Here is an 18,560-nt window from a genome sequence, read left to right as displayed (position 1 = left end):
TTGTCTGACCAACCTCATTTCTTTCTATGATCAGGTGACTCATCACCTGGATGAGAGAAAAGCAGTTGACATCATATATCTTGACTTCCAGAAAGTCTTTGACCTAGTATCCCATGAGGTAGTGATCAGAAAACTGGAAGATATTGGGCTCAACTGCGGGACTGTCAAGTGGGTGCGAAACTGGTTATGGGGTAGGACACAGAGTCCAAATGAATGGATCAGTGTCGTCCTGGTGAGTTGTGGGCAGCGGCATAACCCAGGGGTCAGTACTTGGCTCAGTGCTGTTCAATATCTTCATCAATGACCTGGATGAAGGGGTGAAAAGCCCATTGGCCAAGTTCACAGATGATACCAAGATATGGGGTTGTGCGAACACACCTACAGATAGACTGCAGATACAAGCAGACCTAGACAAGCTGCCATGTTGGGGAGAACAGAACCAGATGAGGTTCAACATAGAGAAATGAAAAGCGCTGCATCTGGGAAGGAAGAACCCCCAGCACACCTACAGGCTGGGCATCGCTAACCTGAGCGGCACTACAAATGAAAAGGATCTGGGGGTAACAATAGACCCCAGCATGAATATGAGCTGGCATGCAACGCAGTAGCCACTAGGGCCAATAAAACTCTGGCATGCATCAATTGATGCATCTCCAGTAAATCCAAAGAAGTGATTCTCCCACTTTACTCAACATTGGTGCAGCTGCAGCTGGAGTATTGCATCCAGTGCTGGGCACCGCACTTCAACAAGGATGTGCTAAAGCTTGAGAGGGTCCAGAGAAGGGCCACCCATATGATCAGGGACTTGCATGGCAAGCCATATGAGGAGAGGCTGAGGGATCTCGGACTCTTCAGCCTGAAGAAAAGAAGGCTGAGAGGGGACCTGATTGCAGCTTACCGCAGGGGCTCAGTGAACAACTGTTCATCAGGGCACCCTGGGGGAAAACTAGAAACAACAGCCACAGACTCCTGGAAGATAGTTTCAGGCTGAACATTAGGAAAAACTTCTTTACAAGTAGGGTGTCCAGACTATGGAACAAGCTCCCCCTAGACATGGTGCAATCATCTACCCTAGAGGTCTTCAAGAGAAGACTGGATAGCCACCTGGCTGGGGTCATCTGACCCCAGATGTCTTTCCTGCTCATGCAGGGGCTGGACCCAATGATCCTTTGGGGTCCTTTCCAGCCCTTGATTCTATGATTCTTACCCAGAACCACAAAGAACCTCCTCCATCCCCATAGTTCCTAACTGCCAGGTGATCCAGGCTGTGCAACATTACTCGTCCAGCTCCCCAAATGCAACTGCCAGCTCTGCTCCCAGAGTCTGGGCTTATAGTCTCCCTGCCCAGCCCCCTCCAATCAGGTGGCCCCTTGCAGTCAGGTGACTACCTAATTGGGTCTGAACCTACCTGCCAGCTGCCCCAAAGCCTGCCTGATGGTTTTAAAGTAGCAGGCACAACCAGTGCACTGCCACCCTGAACATAACTAATATCTAACTGGCAGTACCATAGATTTAAGTATTTGAACAAAAAAAGGATTACAAGAGTGAGACTACCACCCTAGACTAGAACTGGCCATTTTTGCCCTTAGCGTTCGGAAATAAGATTGCATGGTAGAATATATATGCTTTTGGTGATTAAACCAACATTATTTGGAATTCAAGTCCCTGGGTAAAATAAGTGTGTATGCCCAGTTCGCAGAGCATCGTGGAACTGCAAAGTTCTCTGCATATGCTAATTCCATGAAGCTACATGTAAATACTAAGGCACAAGTCCTCCTTCACTGCCAAGACATCTCCATCATAACCACCACTTGTTTTAATCCAGTATGACTAGGGATCCTATGTCACCTGTGGAGGTGTCCATATCTCCTATTCTTTCAATGGGGAGTGTATTGTACCTCTGGAGAGACACCATACTTTGCCCTACAGAATCACAGGGCTCTCCCATTCTTTTAATTGGGCAGCATTTAGGAACCCACAGAGATGGATTCTGTTTTTCCCAGGAGGCACATACCTCTCCATTCTCTCAATGTGGAGTTTTAACTCATTACGACAACTGTATCTGGTTGCAATTCTACTTGATGCATGTGGCGTAAGACATCTTAGCAGGCCTTGGGACTGAATGAAAAGATATTTACTTGAATAAGTACATCTAACAGACAGCAACACTGACTTCAGCATAAAGTAAGTTCCCTTCTTCCTTAGTTTAGCAATTAGAGCGGTTGCCTGGAAAATGGGAGGCCTGAATTCTAGCCTCCTGCATCAGCTTCAGGTGGCTTGATCCCACATCTCTCATGTGCCAGAAAAGTATTCTAACTACTAAGCTATTGGCTAAGCATGGCTAAGAACATGTTCCTCACCTCCTATTGAAGCTTCCCCCTGTGCAGCCAAAAGAAAAAAATCATGAGATTAGCAGAAGAGCAAGCAAGAATAACTCTGGCCTAGGGAGGTGGCCACCATTTTCTAGCCCCTACTTCCTGTGCTGTTTATGCATTTTACTCAGTTACTTATTGATGTGAGTCTGCATTTAATAACATTACTCTGGAATATGCTTCATAACAGAAAGCAGGATCTGACCCAAGGTATCAATGCAAGCAGAAGCAGGCTCTGAACTGCAGTGCAAAGAGGGATCCAAAAACAAGTAGACTGACATTCCTTAGTACAGGTCCTCTCCACACTTCTATGTAAGGTAGCCGAACACTGAAAGGTATCACAGAAGTGTGGCTTCAGGAAAGATTTTACAATGGAGGGAATAGGCAGAGAACCTATAAGACTGGGTGGGCTACTGACAGAGTGCTAGACAGTCCTGAATAGCATAGGTATGTGGACTTAATTTTTATGAAAGTCAAGAACTTTAAGGATTCCTACTAACAATGTCAGGCTTTCACAAACTACAAGGACTTCCTGAAAAGCCTGGAATGCCTTCAGCAGCACTACCTCTGGAATATCCTTAGCATAAAGTGGGAGGATCATCGCACAAATGCCAGTATCCTTTCCAATGCTAACACCACCAACATGGAAGCATTGATTATTCAACATCAGCTGCAATGGACAGGGCACTGTGTTTGCATGCCCGATGTATGTTTATCAAAACAACTGCTATATTCTCAACTCAGCCAAGGACACAGGATACAAGGGGGCCAGAGGAAATGCTTCAAGGACAACTTCAAGGCAAACATTAAGTGTGGTACTGACATCATAAATTGAGACAAACTAATCTGGGACAGGGCTACATGGTGACACTTTGTGAGAGAAGGTACATCTTACTTTGAGGAAAACCGTCTTCCCCTGGAGGAAGAAAAACAAAAGAAATGGAAGGATAGGAAACAAGACTGAGAAATCCACAGTTCAGTCCTCCCTCCTTTTAACCACTACCTGTAGCATCTGCCAGAGAGTCTGCAGCTCAAGGATCAGCCACCTTCTTAACCATCAACAGATTCATCTACAATCCTTACTTGACCCATGGGAGTGACCATCCTTGACCATGAGGGATCGCTGCCGCTGCAGACACCAGGCTTTATTCTCCTCTCCCCAAACACAGGCACACACTTTTCACTATTGAGGATTCTTGGTAATGTCTTTCTACTGGGATTTCTTTCATGAAGTACTGTAGTGAGGACTCCCATTAGAAGCCTTTCCAATAAATACTCTTCCATCCTCCATGGGAGGAAGTTGCAATCAGATAAAGGACCCTTTGAAGAAGTATGTTCTCTGCCCCCAAAGCTGTTCATGCATTTTAATCCATGACTATGCAATGCAAGATGCAAAAAGAGCACTGAGAGTATTGGGGCTCCCTCCATCCCAGAGCAGTGAGCCTGATATATAATCTATGTGGGCAGCAAGAAAAGAATGGATTTGAAAGATGTTCAAAAATAAAGTGGCAAAGTTTAGAAATAACTTAATAGTAAACGGAGCACATATGGGACAAGATGCTCTTCATTTTCAGAATCTTTAGCCTTTATTAACTTAGAGCAATGGTACTCAATCTTTTGGCCCTATGAGCTAGATGAATGGCACAGGGTTGGTCCGCAAGCTGGATTGGGCGCTATGCTGCTCCCACCTAGTCTGACATGCCAAGATCAGGCTCTGAGGCCCTGCATTGCCCCTGCCCAGCCCTGCATGGTAGGATCGGGCCCTGTGCCACTCTGCATGCCCTTTCTAATGTACGCATGGCCACGCTATCCAGCCTGCAAGGCTCTCCACTGGTCTGGAAATTTGGCAGCAGTGGAATGGTGCCACTGCTCCCCCACTGCCAAATTTCCAGACCTGTGGAGAGCTCTCTACAGACCTAATGACATGAATCCAGGGTGTCATGAATGACATGAATCCAAGTGTACCTGATGCACACACAAATCCAAGTTTTGCCTTCTCTGAACGTTTTTATCTTGTAAGTATTTGTGTCTCCAATTATACTGCTGAACAGGATGCAGTTTACAGGATTGTAATATTTTTGCAAAATATCTGATCACTCTGAAGGAAAAATGTGCAGGAAGTTTTGAGGAAAGCAAATGACTCCAAGAGTGGATGGGTGTTTACACATAAATCCACTTACAGCATATGCATGTGTTACTTGTTTCATGGTTTAAATAAAAGGGATCATAATTAACCTTCTAGCAGAGTGGGACATAGAACAGGATAGTGGCATTTGCCAGGAACAGATCCAAAAGTCATTTTAGGGTACTCAGGGCTTCATCACAGCGCTGTACAATCCTGTTTTCCTACACTAAGAAAAATGCAGCGAAAACATAACTGCTGCAGTATCATTTCAAATCTGCATGGGAGCTTGTTAGCAAATGAGCTTAATTTTGGAATCAATTGCTGTCATTTCTTAACAGTTTGCCTCCTTCTCTAATCTCCCATGAAAATCAATTAAATATGATATGGTACAAACTTACTGGGAGACACGCTTCTAGCACCTTCCATGAGAAGAAAGATCTTCTTACTGTACCATCTAGGCAAGAGTCATGGTCAGGCTTCAGAGTACACGTTGTTTCTAAGTCCTAAACACTAAGACTATTCAAGTGTTTCTTTCTCTTACTTTTCACATGAACTGTTGTTGTCAGCTACCAATTGCTATAGTAGCAAACACAGCTACAAATAAGAAAAGCAGCTGATGAAATTTTGACTTGGGAAGGAATTCTATGTCACTGTTAAATTCTGCTCCATCTTATGATATCTGAAAACCCAGGCTGTAGAGCTTTGCTGCAACTCATCCTGTACATCAGTGGTTGTCAACCGGGGGTATACATACCCCTAGAGGTACTTTAAAAAGTCATAAGGGACACCAGGGGGATCCTGCTGCTGTGTGCACCCCGACAGAGGCCTGGGGGGCACATGCCCCCCTGATCTGTGTGCAGGATGGAGGCAGCTGCCGCTGCATGGTGGGCTTTGCGCGCTGCTGCAGCTGCTCCAGGAGCAGTACAATGCCAAGTGCCTACCACCACTGCTCTGTGCTGCACGCCCTGCCCACCTGGCGGCAGGACACGTGTGGCATTGCACCGCTCCCAGGGCAGCTCCCCTCCGGACCCCTGGATAAGCTGCCCAGGCTCCAATTGTCCTCCATTCACTCCAGCCCTTGCCCATGCCCCTCCCTCACTGTGGGGGCCTCAATCTGCGCCCCCCCTGGCCCTTTCCCCTTCCCCACAAACTTAGCTGCTTATGCACACACTCAGCCCCCCCCCAAATAATTTTAATATAAAGGGGTACATGAGCTGAAACTTTGAGACAAAAGGGGTATACTTGTTTAAAAAGGTTGACAACCCCTGCTGTATATGCTTACTAGGGCTGCGCAAAATTTCGACTGGTGTTTCATTTCAAAGCCGTTTCGAGGTGTTTCAAGCTTGAAACAGTAAAATCTAAATGAAACTAAGGGCTTCGAAACATCTTCGAAATGAAACAAGGGCACTCAAAACCTTTCAAAAGTTTCAAAACATTTCGAGTTTCAAAGCCAGGCTTGCTTGCAACAGAAACTAAGGAGAGGGAGGGGGAAGAGGGGGGAAGGACTGCTCTCCTATTGACTGTGTAGCTGGCCAGTGACTGTGATCCTTCCCTGAAGTCCCTTTCAATCCTAGTGCTCTGGGGAAGGGACAGAAAAACAGCATTAAATTAAAAAACTTTGTTTGAACTGAGAATTCTCTGTGCCTTCACACTTGCAAGTGACACAAGTTTTGATCTGAACAGTTTGAGGTGCAGTTTCCCAGAAACCCCTGCACCCATCTCCTTGAAACTTAACAGGCTTTGTGGCTGCAGCAGGGGCTACCATACCTGCTGTTTTCATTTGAATCAGGAAAGAAATGACAAAGTTATAGGCATTTTCATGATTCCCTATTATAGCCTATGGGCGAAACATCAAAACGTGTCGAAATAGTGAAACAGTTTTGACGAAACAAAATGGAACAGTGCTTCAAAATGGCGAAATGGAAGTCTAAACGAAATGGTGGTGTTTTGCACAGCCCATTGCTTACAGCAGTACCTGAACTAACCAAAACAGGTTCAGTGATTGTGAGAGAGACAAGACTCTGTATGTACCACTGCTAGAATTAGAATTGATTACCAACCAGAATAAATGAATGCACTTTTAATATAGAATAAGCAGTACAGAAAACTGAAAAGCACTGTAAAAGGAATGGACCAGCATTTGAAGAGAGAATCAAATATATTTTTATTCTAAATGATTAACTTGTTTCATTCATTAGGCGCCATCCTTTCCTAAAAGCAGTTTTCAGTAAGATATATTTTGAAGGAAGCCAGTCTAGCAATTCATATTTCATCTTATCTGATTGTTTGCTCAAATTTCCCAGAAATATTCATTTTAGTTACAAAAAACATTTTTCTACATAATCCTACTTTTTTTTTTTTTTAGTATTTGCTTTACTTTACTGGTCAAAGAGCCTTGAGGAAGATACCAGTTGCCTAATAAATTCAACATATGTTTAGTGTCTTCATATAGATAAAAATGAATCTACCCTTCCCAATTAATCCACATAATGTGATCTTTTCTAATGTGCTAGAAATGTTGAAAAGACAATATTATAGATAACAGGGCTGTAGCTGTGATGGTCCAAGACATATATAGGGCAAGGATTTTTTTGGCCATATGTTTTATGGGACCAACTTGTCTATATTTCTTGCCCTATGAAGCCACGTAACTACTCCTGTTTATGTAAAGACACCAGAGACATAGTTCTGCATGTTTGGATATATCTGCATTTTAACATAGGATCATTAAAAATATTAAACTTTCTCCAGTTTTCTTCTCTTCATAGTTCTGGATTTAATTAAATGACATATGCTTCTACATCTTTTTTTGTATAACATTTGTTACAGGTGGTTTGCACAGTAGATTATATAGATTATAACTCACTCTTTGAAAAGCTATAATTGAAATATTTTTCATTATTGCTGCATTGCTCCACGAAAAATAACATTTTTCACATAGCCAGAAAAGATTTTAAAAAACAGTTGTAATCCATGAAACTCTAAGGCATTTGTTGTTAAGGAAATAAAATAATTATGAATTCCTGCTTAGAAGGTTATCATGTATATAGTCAATTTTTTCTGAAGGGTAACATGTCAGTCCAACAAATCATTTAACCACGTCTGTCTAACTTTAAACATGTGAAGCATTGTAGTTAGGCACATGCTTAAATACTTTGCTGGACAGTGGCATAATATACCAAGCTTAATTTCACAATGTTGTGCACTAGTCTATGACAAGGGAGACTAACAAATGGTTTTCTTTAGTTAATTATATTGAAATCCATAAGTACATTTGTGTTCATTTCCTGGGTGAGTATGTAATCAGTAAGCTATTGCATCAAAAGAGTCCTCTGCCACCTTCTTCTCTGACAGACATCTTTTAATAAACAAAGCAGCAACCACCACTAAATTCTGTATTGAGCTCAATTTGGTAGGTATACTCTGAAAAAGCCTACCAGAGAGGAACACCTAGGCTGTGGATGGATCCCCATTGTCTGAGACACAATTAGGAACCGAGTTGCTTGTGTCTGGCAGGACAAAGTCTCCCATGCAGGCTTAGTCATCCCTCCTGCTCAGTTTCTCACTCAGAAATGGGGTTACAACCTTCTTACCTCAAGGAGTGGAACAAGGACAAGAACCAAGTCTTTTGCTGTGGAGGACTATATAAAAAATGCTAGGTTAGTAGACAACAGGTACCAATGTATTGACATTTACTGAACTAGTAGTGCTGCTCTGTCTTTCATGTCAGTTCAGTTCCTGTCAAACACAAATATATAGTCACGTTATGCATGTAGTTAATTACTGTCCATATTTATGGCCCTCAGAAAAAGAAAAAAGGGACGAAGGGTGGAAAGAAGAAAAAATCTAAGAAAGAGAAAGATCTAACTCCTGACAGGTAAATATTGGACCAGATTACCCAAGATTAACAAGGTGACAAATTATGTATCCTTCATATTTGCCATGCTGTCATCTCTTTTAGATCTGTTTAAGTATAGTAGAATAGTGGACTGCTGTTAAGCTTACAGTTCAAACTAGCAGTGTCAGCAGCCTAGCAGTCATGAAGGACCTGTTACCAAATTTGCCCATTACCTTGGGGTGTGCTCATTTATTAGGGATAGTTTCTAGGGTCTTGGTGATTCTGTCAATGTGCTGCTTGTGTTACTATACGGAGCTGTATCTCTCCCTTCTGCAAGCCCTCACCCCCAATGGAGCTATCTTGCAGGACTCAATCTCAATGGGACTGGGTTCCTCCAGTCACCAAATCAGTCATACACACAAACACACACAAATTAACGTGACACGCCTGACCTGGCCAGGCTGATCAGAATGGACAGGCTGACACCCTCATATGCCAAGAATCAGTTCATAAGAGCAACAATAAAATGCAGTCAGACACAAGCACACAGGTGAACAGAATCCCTCTGAATCCGGCTGGGTGTCCAGCTGACACCCTCATGGGCCAGCATTCAGTTCATAGGGCACGTCTGAGTCAAACTGGATCAATCAGCCTGTACAAGCTGATCCCCTTATGTGTTTCAAACTCAGCACATCCCAATCTTTGGCCTCTTGATGAGCAGACCCCACAATATTTTTGGGCTTCACAGGGATCTTTAGCTTAGGTAAAAGAAGCGTTGCTGCAGAGCACGGGAGGAAAGAGAAGCAGAGAAGAAAAAATGTACCCAGTTACTACCAGTCTGACTATAAAAGTTATTTATTGCTAAGCATATGAAATATATAATAGTACTAGTAGTAATAAACATGCAAAAGAAAAACAAATACAAACAATGACAATACGACCCTGGTTTCACTAAGTATTTGGGGAAACTTAGCTCAAGCTTAACTGATACAGTTCAGGTTCAGAAGTTTATGCCTAGAGAGAAAAGAGAGAGAGAGCGCTGGGATCTCACCACACAAGGTACTCAGGCTGCAGAGCTGACAGGCACAGTCCTTGAAGGGAGATGATCTGTTCTTCCAGCGTCCCAAGAACAACAGGGGATGGTGTCAGCACAGGAGTTTTCTTCTTTCTTTCTCTCCTTCCTTCCTTCTTCTTGAAGCGCACACACTTTTTACAGATTTTTATACCCTCAGTTCAGCTGCTTCGAAGCATCCTTAATTGTGTAAATCACTGTCTTTTCTATTGACAAGGGGTTATCTGGTTTTTGATTAAAATTTGGAGCACAGATTCCCCATCATGCAGTGCTCCCCTGCTTCTCTGGTCCCAGAATTCACTGCAGTCTCTGCTTCAGGCTTTCTGTTTTCCATCTCTCATGTAAATGAATGGTCATCTGGTTCCATCTCGGATGTAAATGAGACCTAGGGAAGTTGGTTCCATCTTGTCACCCTTATCTTGAGGGTCTTAGGTGTGTCTCTCACTGCATCTTAATCAGTTTCGTTTAGGTAGGGGAGGGGAGGGAGGGGGTGTGAGTCCTTTGTGAGTCAGACAGACTGCATCCTGTGCCAGGGTTGCCCAAGAACACAGAGCTGAGACGTAACAGACCCTACAATGAATAAACACTCTTTAATAACAGGTATGAAACATACATGCAAGCCTAGATAAAACAATGCATCACAAATTTGCAAATAACCTCCTTTAATGTTTTCAACATTTCAAAGTAAAAAGGCTTTACTGCATCCTCAACAAATACCACTTCCCTTCTTGACTAATAGAATGATCTTGCATCACACACAAGATAACGAAATGCTCCTTTGATAATGTATAGTTCTATTGTACTGTTTTCAATGATGCGTACAAACCAATGCTTCAATAACCAGACTTCACTGACTTCAAATTATACCAATTAAATATGTAAAACTATACACATGCAAACCATTTGCAGCATCTTCGCCCAATTCTTTAATAAGTTACTGATAACTATTTCATGCAGTAGGTGCAGCAACACCCATCAGTCTCAGGTGTCAGTCAGATTTTACATCTAATTTAAAGTCCCTGAGATAAGAGCTCATGAAATACCACATTTTCTCATGCAAAATGTGCATGTTATATAAATCAGTCTACTTATCTAAAAAAATCTATATACATTCTTAAAGGCATCTTATAATGTTAAATATTCCTGGTCAGAGAACAAAGTTTTTTTTACTTGAAGGATGTGAACAAATTTCTCATTTTGACACCGGCAGACAGGGTTCCTTGGGTGAATTTGATATATTTTATTAGACCACCCCAAATAGTTGGAGAATAGTTATTAAGCAAGCTTTCGGGTTCAAAAACCCTTCGTCAGGCTAAGGAAGTTTCAGCAGTTGGTGTGCACTCTTCCTGGATGGAATGAAAAGTAAAGAAGCCAGGGGCTGGGCTGGGCTGGGCTGGGGAGTCAGTTGCCACCTGCATTTTCAATGTTCAATGTTCACGTGATACATTTACAATAATCTGCCCACTTCAACTGTACATTACAAAACAGAAGCTGATGCTGACATACCAACTAACACCAGCTAACCTAGTGACAGGTTACGATGGGGAATTCATAAGGGAGCAGAAACCAAGCCCCTGGTAGGCAGAAGTACCTTATATTGAATCCAGTCCATTTTTGTAGAGTCTAATATAATGAGACCTCTTGCATCCCAAGTAATACAATCAATCATGCTATCATATTTGGTTTAAAATGTTAAACCTCTCAAGCCAAACTAAAAATTGTACAGAAGTATATGGAAAATGACTTCTCATATCCTAGTTGCTCCAAGTAACTAATGAACACATACTTCTGCTCTCTCTAAATTAGAAGAGACCTACTTGATTACAAACACTTGAAGTATATACATTCTATAATATTATAAAGATCACATCTGGTTTTAGTAGCTAAATAGTGAGTATGATTTCTTTGGCCTGTGAGAGCCATGCTTTGTTCCTTCCTGCTGTGCAGAGCAGGGGACAGAATTTCAGAAATAGCCAGCAGAGGCTTATGTTCACCTTTGTGCATTTTTACTGGTAAAGAAACACAGGGGCCTCAGTCAACAAAAGGGTGCGAACACACTTTTATTTGGAGGAGGCTCCGTTCACGTATCATTAAATTTGAACAGTTAAAATAATAAGACAGGAAATGCAGAAGTTATGGTTCCTACAGCAACATTAACACCACATTCTACCTTCTGTACATTTTATGATATATGCTTACCATAAAAAGCATCAAGTTATATTCTCAGCAATGAAAATGCGAATCAAAGTGCCAGAATTAATGTTGCTGTAAGTACACTAAGTTTTATATTTCAGAATGCTCATATATTAAGCTACAATGCCTTAACACTGCACAGACTAATTTTTTCAAGTGAAATAGCAAAAATCTATTGAAAATAAAATGGATACTGAACTAAAATGCCTAAATTAAGATCAGTGACAATTAAAGGCACAAAACAATTTTCTTAGGAGACTGAAAACTGGAATTATTTAACTTTCAGACATGATATATACGTGATGTATATAAAAAAAACCCATAAGACTTAGAGGTCAATAGAGGCATTCCTATTAACCCTTCCAATACCAAAACAAGAAAGTTAATAAATGCACATTGAATAAATTATTTCCTTGACACAATATGAATTGATCTGTATATCTCATTGCCACAAAATATTACTGAAGCAAAATGTTTAGGCACGACACCAAAAAAGTTTCTTCTCCTTCATTCCTATGGCTAATGACATTAGAAAAGAGAAAATGTTAGATACTATTAAGTAGGATAAAAAATTAATAATTTATATCCTCATTCATTAAGACATAAGACAACCATTAATAGAAGACGGCAGAATAGGGAGGGGACTTCCGCTATGGGTGCTTATTCTTTATTTTCAACCACCTGTTTTCCCACTCTCTTACCTTCCTCTCCAGCATCTGGCTCTGGTCACCTTAACACAGGGTACTACTGAACTAGAGTAACAACTGGTGTAGATACTCAAAATATTAATCCTATCTTTTTGACTAATAGCTGGTTTATTGAAAATGAAGTTAACTCTGGGAAGAATTAATGAATTGCTACTAATTGCAGATGCCAAGTGACCATATATAGTTGTGTTAGGATTGCTGCTATAATATCATTTAAAAATAACTTCTCAGTAATTGATATTAATGAATAAGTCTGCTACAAGAAGCCATAACTGATAAAGTACTACCTGAAAATGGGTAATGTCATGAGTATTCAGAAATCATTTGGCATATCAGGAAATAAAACAATAACTTGAGAAAATACTGAGAAAGTACTTGAGAAAAGATGGTTATTGATGAAATTTTGTCTAAACTAATCTTTGTTCTCCCAATAAAAAGCTACATTTTTATTAAATTAAGGACATGTGATTCAATACAGTTTTATTAGTGAAGTTCTGGGCTTTTGTTCACAGATCCCTACAATTTTCTTAAATTTTGTACATTGTGTATAGAACCATCGATTCTCTCTACAAAGAGCTAGTAGAAGGAGGATTATTAATAAAGCCGAAGACTGTGAAACTCTCCGATTATGTTGGTAAAGTACACATTTTTAATGTTTTGCATCAGATCTAATGTATATTTGATAGATAATAATTCACAGTGCAACCCCAATCAGAACAAATTTTAAATGGATGAGTCTGAATGAAACACTAGACTAAAAAAACTAATGAACATGAACTCACTTTTCTGAAATTTAAAATGTAAATTTGTTTTTCTGCTTCTTCCCACCTCCCACCCCCACCCTTTCCTTAAACAGTGTGTGTGTTTTTACTCTGTCATGCCTGAGTTAGCCTGGCACCAGAAAGAGAAATATCAAAGTACTGCAAGAAAGCTGTTTGCATGTCTACAGTCAAGACATAACAGTGCTGAAAAAATCTTTTGCACAGGATTTCCAGGTCACATGTTTGATGCATCTTTGCAACATCCAAATGTTTAATCTAATTTGCACACTTTTTCAGGTTCACTAATTACTAATACCAGTAAAGTCAAAATGAAATGAAGCACAGTTGCAATTTCAATAGGATTCTAGGCCACCATTATCAAACTTAAATAATTGAAATTAGGCACCCAAATCAACAAAGGCCAGATTTTAAAAGGTACCTGGCACGCTAACTTCTACTAGTAAATTAAGTGCCTAAATACTGAGATAGGTACTTAGCTTCATGGACTCAAATTTGAAAAGGTTGAATTTTAGGAATTCACAAGAAGCTCTCAGGAGAAGTGAGCCATCAGTTAATGTCTGCAAGACCCTAGATCCTTTCTGCACAGCAGCCTTGTGTTTTATATTGCACCCAAAACACCTTCCACATAATATTTTCTTCTATTTTATTTTATGTGTATAGTCTAATACTCCATAGGTGAAATTCACCCCTGTGCAAAGGAGCAACACAAAACCCATGAATCACTCAAATGCCATGTAAACCATCAAAATAGGGCTTAAAAGAGGCACAGTCCTTGTATTTGCCAATTGACCTTGGGATGAATTTCAGTTTTCTAGATCTGTTCCTTTTAGCATTTATCAAGGAAAGATTCGAGTGCACTCAAGTTAGCACTTTAAAAAAGGAAGTGCAATTCTGCATGGGGTACACCAGCCTGATGCATTCTCCAGGAAAGTTGTGACATTTTTTAAACTGGAATCCACTGTAGTATCCCACCAAAAAAATCCCTAATTTTAAAGAGACATTTTATAAAAGGATATGGGGGGCTGTGCTGCTCTGCTGCTGTCTTCTCTTGGTCTCCCTATACCTCCATTACTCGCCTGCCACAACTCTGATGTTACTGGATATTGAGAAGTGAAAGGAAGTCCTAGGAGTGGTAGCAGCTCCACAGGCAGCTTAGTCAGCTCCACTGGACCCATTGCCCTACTCAGGTCCTTTTACCCCTGAGCATCTACACAGGGTTTCTTCTTTCACAGGGTTGCCCTTGTGGGTTTCTGAGGGCTTGCCAAGGCTTCAGATGTTAAAACCTAGGCCCCTTTTCCTCTATGGCCATGCCTGCCTTGGTCCACTGGTAAAGATTTCAGTTTCTGGGCTTTAGGTCCAGCCTCAATAGCTGTCTTGCACCTTTTTAGAGTTCCATCTCCATGTGCTTTAGGGTCTGCTCCTCAGCTTGCAGTTGTCTTTTAACCCCATGACAAAACAAAGTTGGGGGGGGGGGCAGGTTACCTATCCATAGCTCCTCCTTCCCTGCAGCTGCAACCCAGTCCTCCCGTTCACAAGTCCAAATCAAGCCAAAAAGTACGCCAAAAGAACAAGCCATCTGTTCCACAAAAGAAATAAGTTTCCCTCTTTGTAAAAGCATCCCATAAGCCTTACCTGCCTAGGAGACCTCCTCTCCCAGTTTCCCTGGGTAACTTACTTGCCTGCCTACCTGCCTCCATGCCAATGCACACATCACACTCATCTCCTCCTGCCCTCCTGGTATAGCCTTGTGCTAGGTTTAAAACCCCTAATCTAGTGGTTCTCAACCTTTTTTGTACCAAGACCCATCTGTAAACATTGATGGCCAGTCACGACTCAGTGCCCCTCGCTCCTGCCCTGCTTCCCCCCACTCCCAGGCCCCAGCCCCTCAGTGTGTGGGTAGGTATGTAGGGTAGGGTGGACTGTGTGGGGCAGGGGGAGCCCAAGCAACCCCTTGCAAGCTGGAACTCTGCCAGCCTGCAAGGGAAAAGCCATGATTTCCCATGTATTTCTCCTTTAAAGGAGAATCCATTTTTTAAGTTTGTTGATCTATTTTTAAAGTTTGTTTGCAACCCTTTCATATATTCTTGCGACCCACTTTAGGGTCACAACCGACGGGTGGGAGAAACATTGCCCGAATCCAACCTACTTCTGGTCACCTGACCAGACCTGTTGCCCCACCCTCTCTTCCCCCTCTCCCCCCCACGTGGCCAGGTGGGGTCAGTCACTCATTAAGCCACTGCCTTCATTAGTACCAGGCTCAGTCCACCTGCACTGCTATCTTCAATTGCCTGCTCTCTTTGGCCTCACCAGTAACAGAGCCAGGGGTTACACATTTTTTTAAAGAATTTGGCAGTACCTAGAACATACAATGCATCTGGCCCTTAAAATGCTATATACCTAAGCAGGAAAAAAATACAGTCTTTCAAATCACCTCTAAGTGCCATGTTGTTCTTTTTTTATAAACTGTTAAAAGTAACATGGCAATAGAGTCCTTGGCCACTCTAGCAAAAGCTAAATTAACCAGTATTCTATTCATTACATACTCATTAAAGAGCAGAGAATACTGTGAGCAATGATGGAAGCTTTTCATTATTGCACTCTCCCAACCAGTACCAGCTGTCCTTGTCAAGGTCACTGAAGTCTAACAGACATTTCAACAATGGATACTTTAAAAGATCATCTCAGCCAACAGAATAATAAATAGCAGCTTGTGACATTTTGCAGTTTTGTAAAAATCTAAACATTCTCCTATAATTTCATATACACTAAGCACTAGTTCCTCACATCGAGTGATTGAAGATGATTCCTAGAGAATCAGTGATGTCTGAGTTAACTTTATATTCCTTCAATTTTTAGGCTGTTGTGCATCAGCTTGGCCCCACCACATCTCAGAGCAGCTTCAAAGCTGCTCCAAATAATACTTGCATCATCCAACAGTCATTAAATAGGTGAAGAATTTCTGGAGCACCGAATACTCTAACCATTCTCTTCCTGCTCCGTTACGTCTCCATATAGCCCCTGACCTGCTACTCAAGGCCAATGTTGCACCAGGACAGGATTCTGTCATAGTGGAATCCTCAGCTTTCCAGTTAAGGCAGATTTAAATCCTGGTTTTCAGAGTAATACAAAGAGTAGTTAAGTTTGACCCTGTGCCCAGCCCTAAAATTTGTTATTTAATAGCAAGCTAAAAAAAAAAAAAATACACACACCCCCCCCCTTAATTTAAAAAGGTCAGAATTTTACAAGGTCAGATCAAAGCCTGCTTGGAAATAAGCGTGCATCTTTCAGCTGTAACCAACACAGAGTAGAAACCGAGGAAGATCATTTGCTCACGATTCTTGGGGAACCACAATGGGAGGAATTATGCAAGAAGTCACACTGAGTGAAAGTACTGAAATGTCCCTCCATGTGACAAACTGACATCAGTGAGCTAATTTTCTTAGTGACCTTATCTAAATTAGTCAGAGAATATCCACTGTGATTTATGCCTAGTTGCAATTAAACCATTTGATGCCTTCTAATTAAGTCTCTGAAGATTAATTCCTATCCAGGTTTTTTTTGGTTTCTCCTTAAGAGATAAAAATGTGAAATGAATTTAACCATCCAAGGGAAGGGGGCAATTGTATCACTGCAAGCACACAAAATTGCCCTGAATATGACTAAGCTTTACCTCTCAACTGTCTTTATCTTACATCCCTTCCAGATAACTTAGGTGCTCTCCCTTCTTATTCTAAGGTATTTACATCGATATACAAAACAATATTAGTTAAAAACATGCTATTTATGTTTAAGAAATTAATCCTCGCTGAAGTTGCTTTTCCTAAACTATTAAATTTTCTTGTATGGGTCCAACCCTTCCAGATATCTGTGCTACACTGTGCTCTGAATGGGGACCCTGACAGTGTGAGCAGTGTGATTACAGCTCTAATAAGAGAAGAAATAGGCATTTGAGTTTCAGATTGCTCCAGTTCATATCAGTCTGTTTGCTCCAATGTGCATCAGTACATTTTGCTCCTTCTTAAAAATAAAAAGTATACTGCAAAGCAAAACACAAACTTTGAATTAAAACAAGACTGTTGCACTAAGTGTCCCAACTAGGTAAAATGTGGTAGAGGGAATGAGGTAGTTGGCCTTTTAAAATGCATGTTTTCCAGCCTTGAAATCCTTTTGAGTCATATTGCTCCACTGCAATGACAAACATACAACACTTTCACATACCAAGATTTTGCTGGTGTTTCAATTCCTAGCATCACTAATGATTCTTTTGTGAACCAAGAACCTTTTCCAAGGGGTATTCTAAGACATACTAGGCACGTCCCCATAAGTGGGAACGTGCATTTTCCTGGGGACAAGTAGCAGCAGCACATATTTGCCACTGCTAGTTGTCCCTGGACACACGCCTGCACATGTGCTCTGACACAGGACAAATGGCCCCAGCAGCCTTACCTGCAGCAGCAGCAATCAAGCCACTTGGAGCCTGGCCAGCAGCTGGAGCGTGGCTCTGCCCAGCCAGGCTGCGGTTTCTTGTGGCACACACTGCAGCCACGTGTGCTGCACCACTTCCCCCTCCCCCCCCCTTTTTTTTTTTAGATACTGGGATTTCCTGGAATGCATTCACCACATGCATTTTGCGATGCCTCAAAAGGCTTTGAGGCACCGCAAACCACACATTCCCACTCATGGGAACACAGCACTGCTTTGTTGAATGCCCTCCAGAACCTGGCTAGCAAAGATGAAATTCTGCTTAATTCCATGTTTCTTTTCAGTTCACCTTTAAAGTTTCCTGGGCCTGCATTCCATGGCAATATTGCCCTCTTTAAATCCCTGCCCCCTGACACTACTGGTTTGAGAAGAGCATTTTAAATTTGTATTCCATGATAGTTTTTCATTACTTGAGTTATGCATTCTATAACAATACTGTGTCACATTTATTAAGCTCATGCTTCCTCCCTGCAGGCGAGTACAGCTATCTGGGGACTACACTTCGTCAGGTAGATATAGAGCCAATGCCCTCTCTCGCAGATGTCAGACAGCTAATAGCACTGTATGGAATACTGCCATTAGGTAAGAGCACAGCAAAATTACTGGAGGGCAGAATACAATGGTTTGCTTCCTGTCAGAAACATATATTTTTACTTGCTTTGACAGTGTTGATTAATTGTAATCTAAAGCATTTTGCAGTATAATTGTTTTTCAATTAAACATTTTGAATGAAGACCATATCATTTTAATAGAGCATAAAAGAGCATGCACGTCATTTTCAGGTACTGCATTTACTTGCCATCTCTGTTTGCATTTCAACAGTTTGTGAATGGCAGCACATAAAGGAAATCACTTGGGAAAGATAATAGCTAAAACAAGCTCCAGTGATTAAAATTAATCAAGTTAAGGGAAAAGCTAGGGTTACAATTTACCTTTTACAAGCCGGCTTATGTTACTCGGTACTAAACAATATGAGCATTTAAAGAATT

General features: G+C 41.4%; 1 protein-coding gene across 5 annotated transcripts in view; it reads left to right on the top strand.

Annotated features, from left to right (window-relative positions):
- The window catches only part of IQCA1 (IQ motif containing with AAA domain 1), a 210,441-nt gene that overhangs the window by 157,317 nt on the left and 34,564 nt on the right, over window positions 1-18,560 (top strand). For all 5 annotated transcript variants that reach the window (XM_006032340.2, XM_025214087.1, XM_025214088.1 and 2 more), the window contains 3 exons: window positions 8,304-8,374; window positions 12,859-12,941; window positions 18,046-18,153. In XM_006032340.2, coding sequence (XP_006032402.1) covers window positions 8,304-8,374; window positions 12,859-12,941; window positions 18,046-18,153 — 262 coding nt within the window. The remainder of the gene's footprint in view (window positions 1-8,303; window positions 8,375-12,858; window positions 12,942-18,045; window positions 18,154-18,560) is intronic.

Source organism: Alligator sinensis, unplaced genomic scaffold (genome assembly GCF_000455745.1).
Source record: "Alligator sinensis unplaced genomic scaffold, ASM45574v1 scaffold205_2, whole genome shotgun sequence".
NCBI lineage: Eukaryota > Metazoa > Chordata > Crocodylia > Alligatoridae > Alligator > Alligator sinensis.
This window is presented reverse-complemented; position numbering and strand designations above follow the sequence as displayed.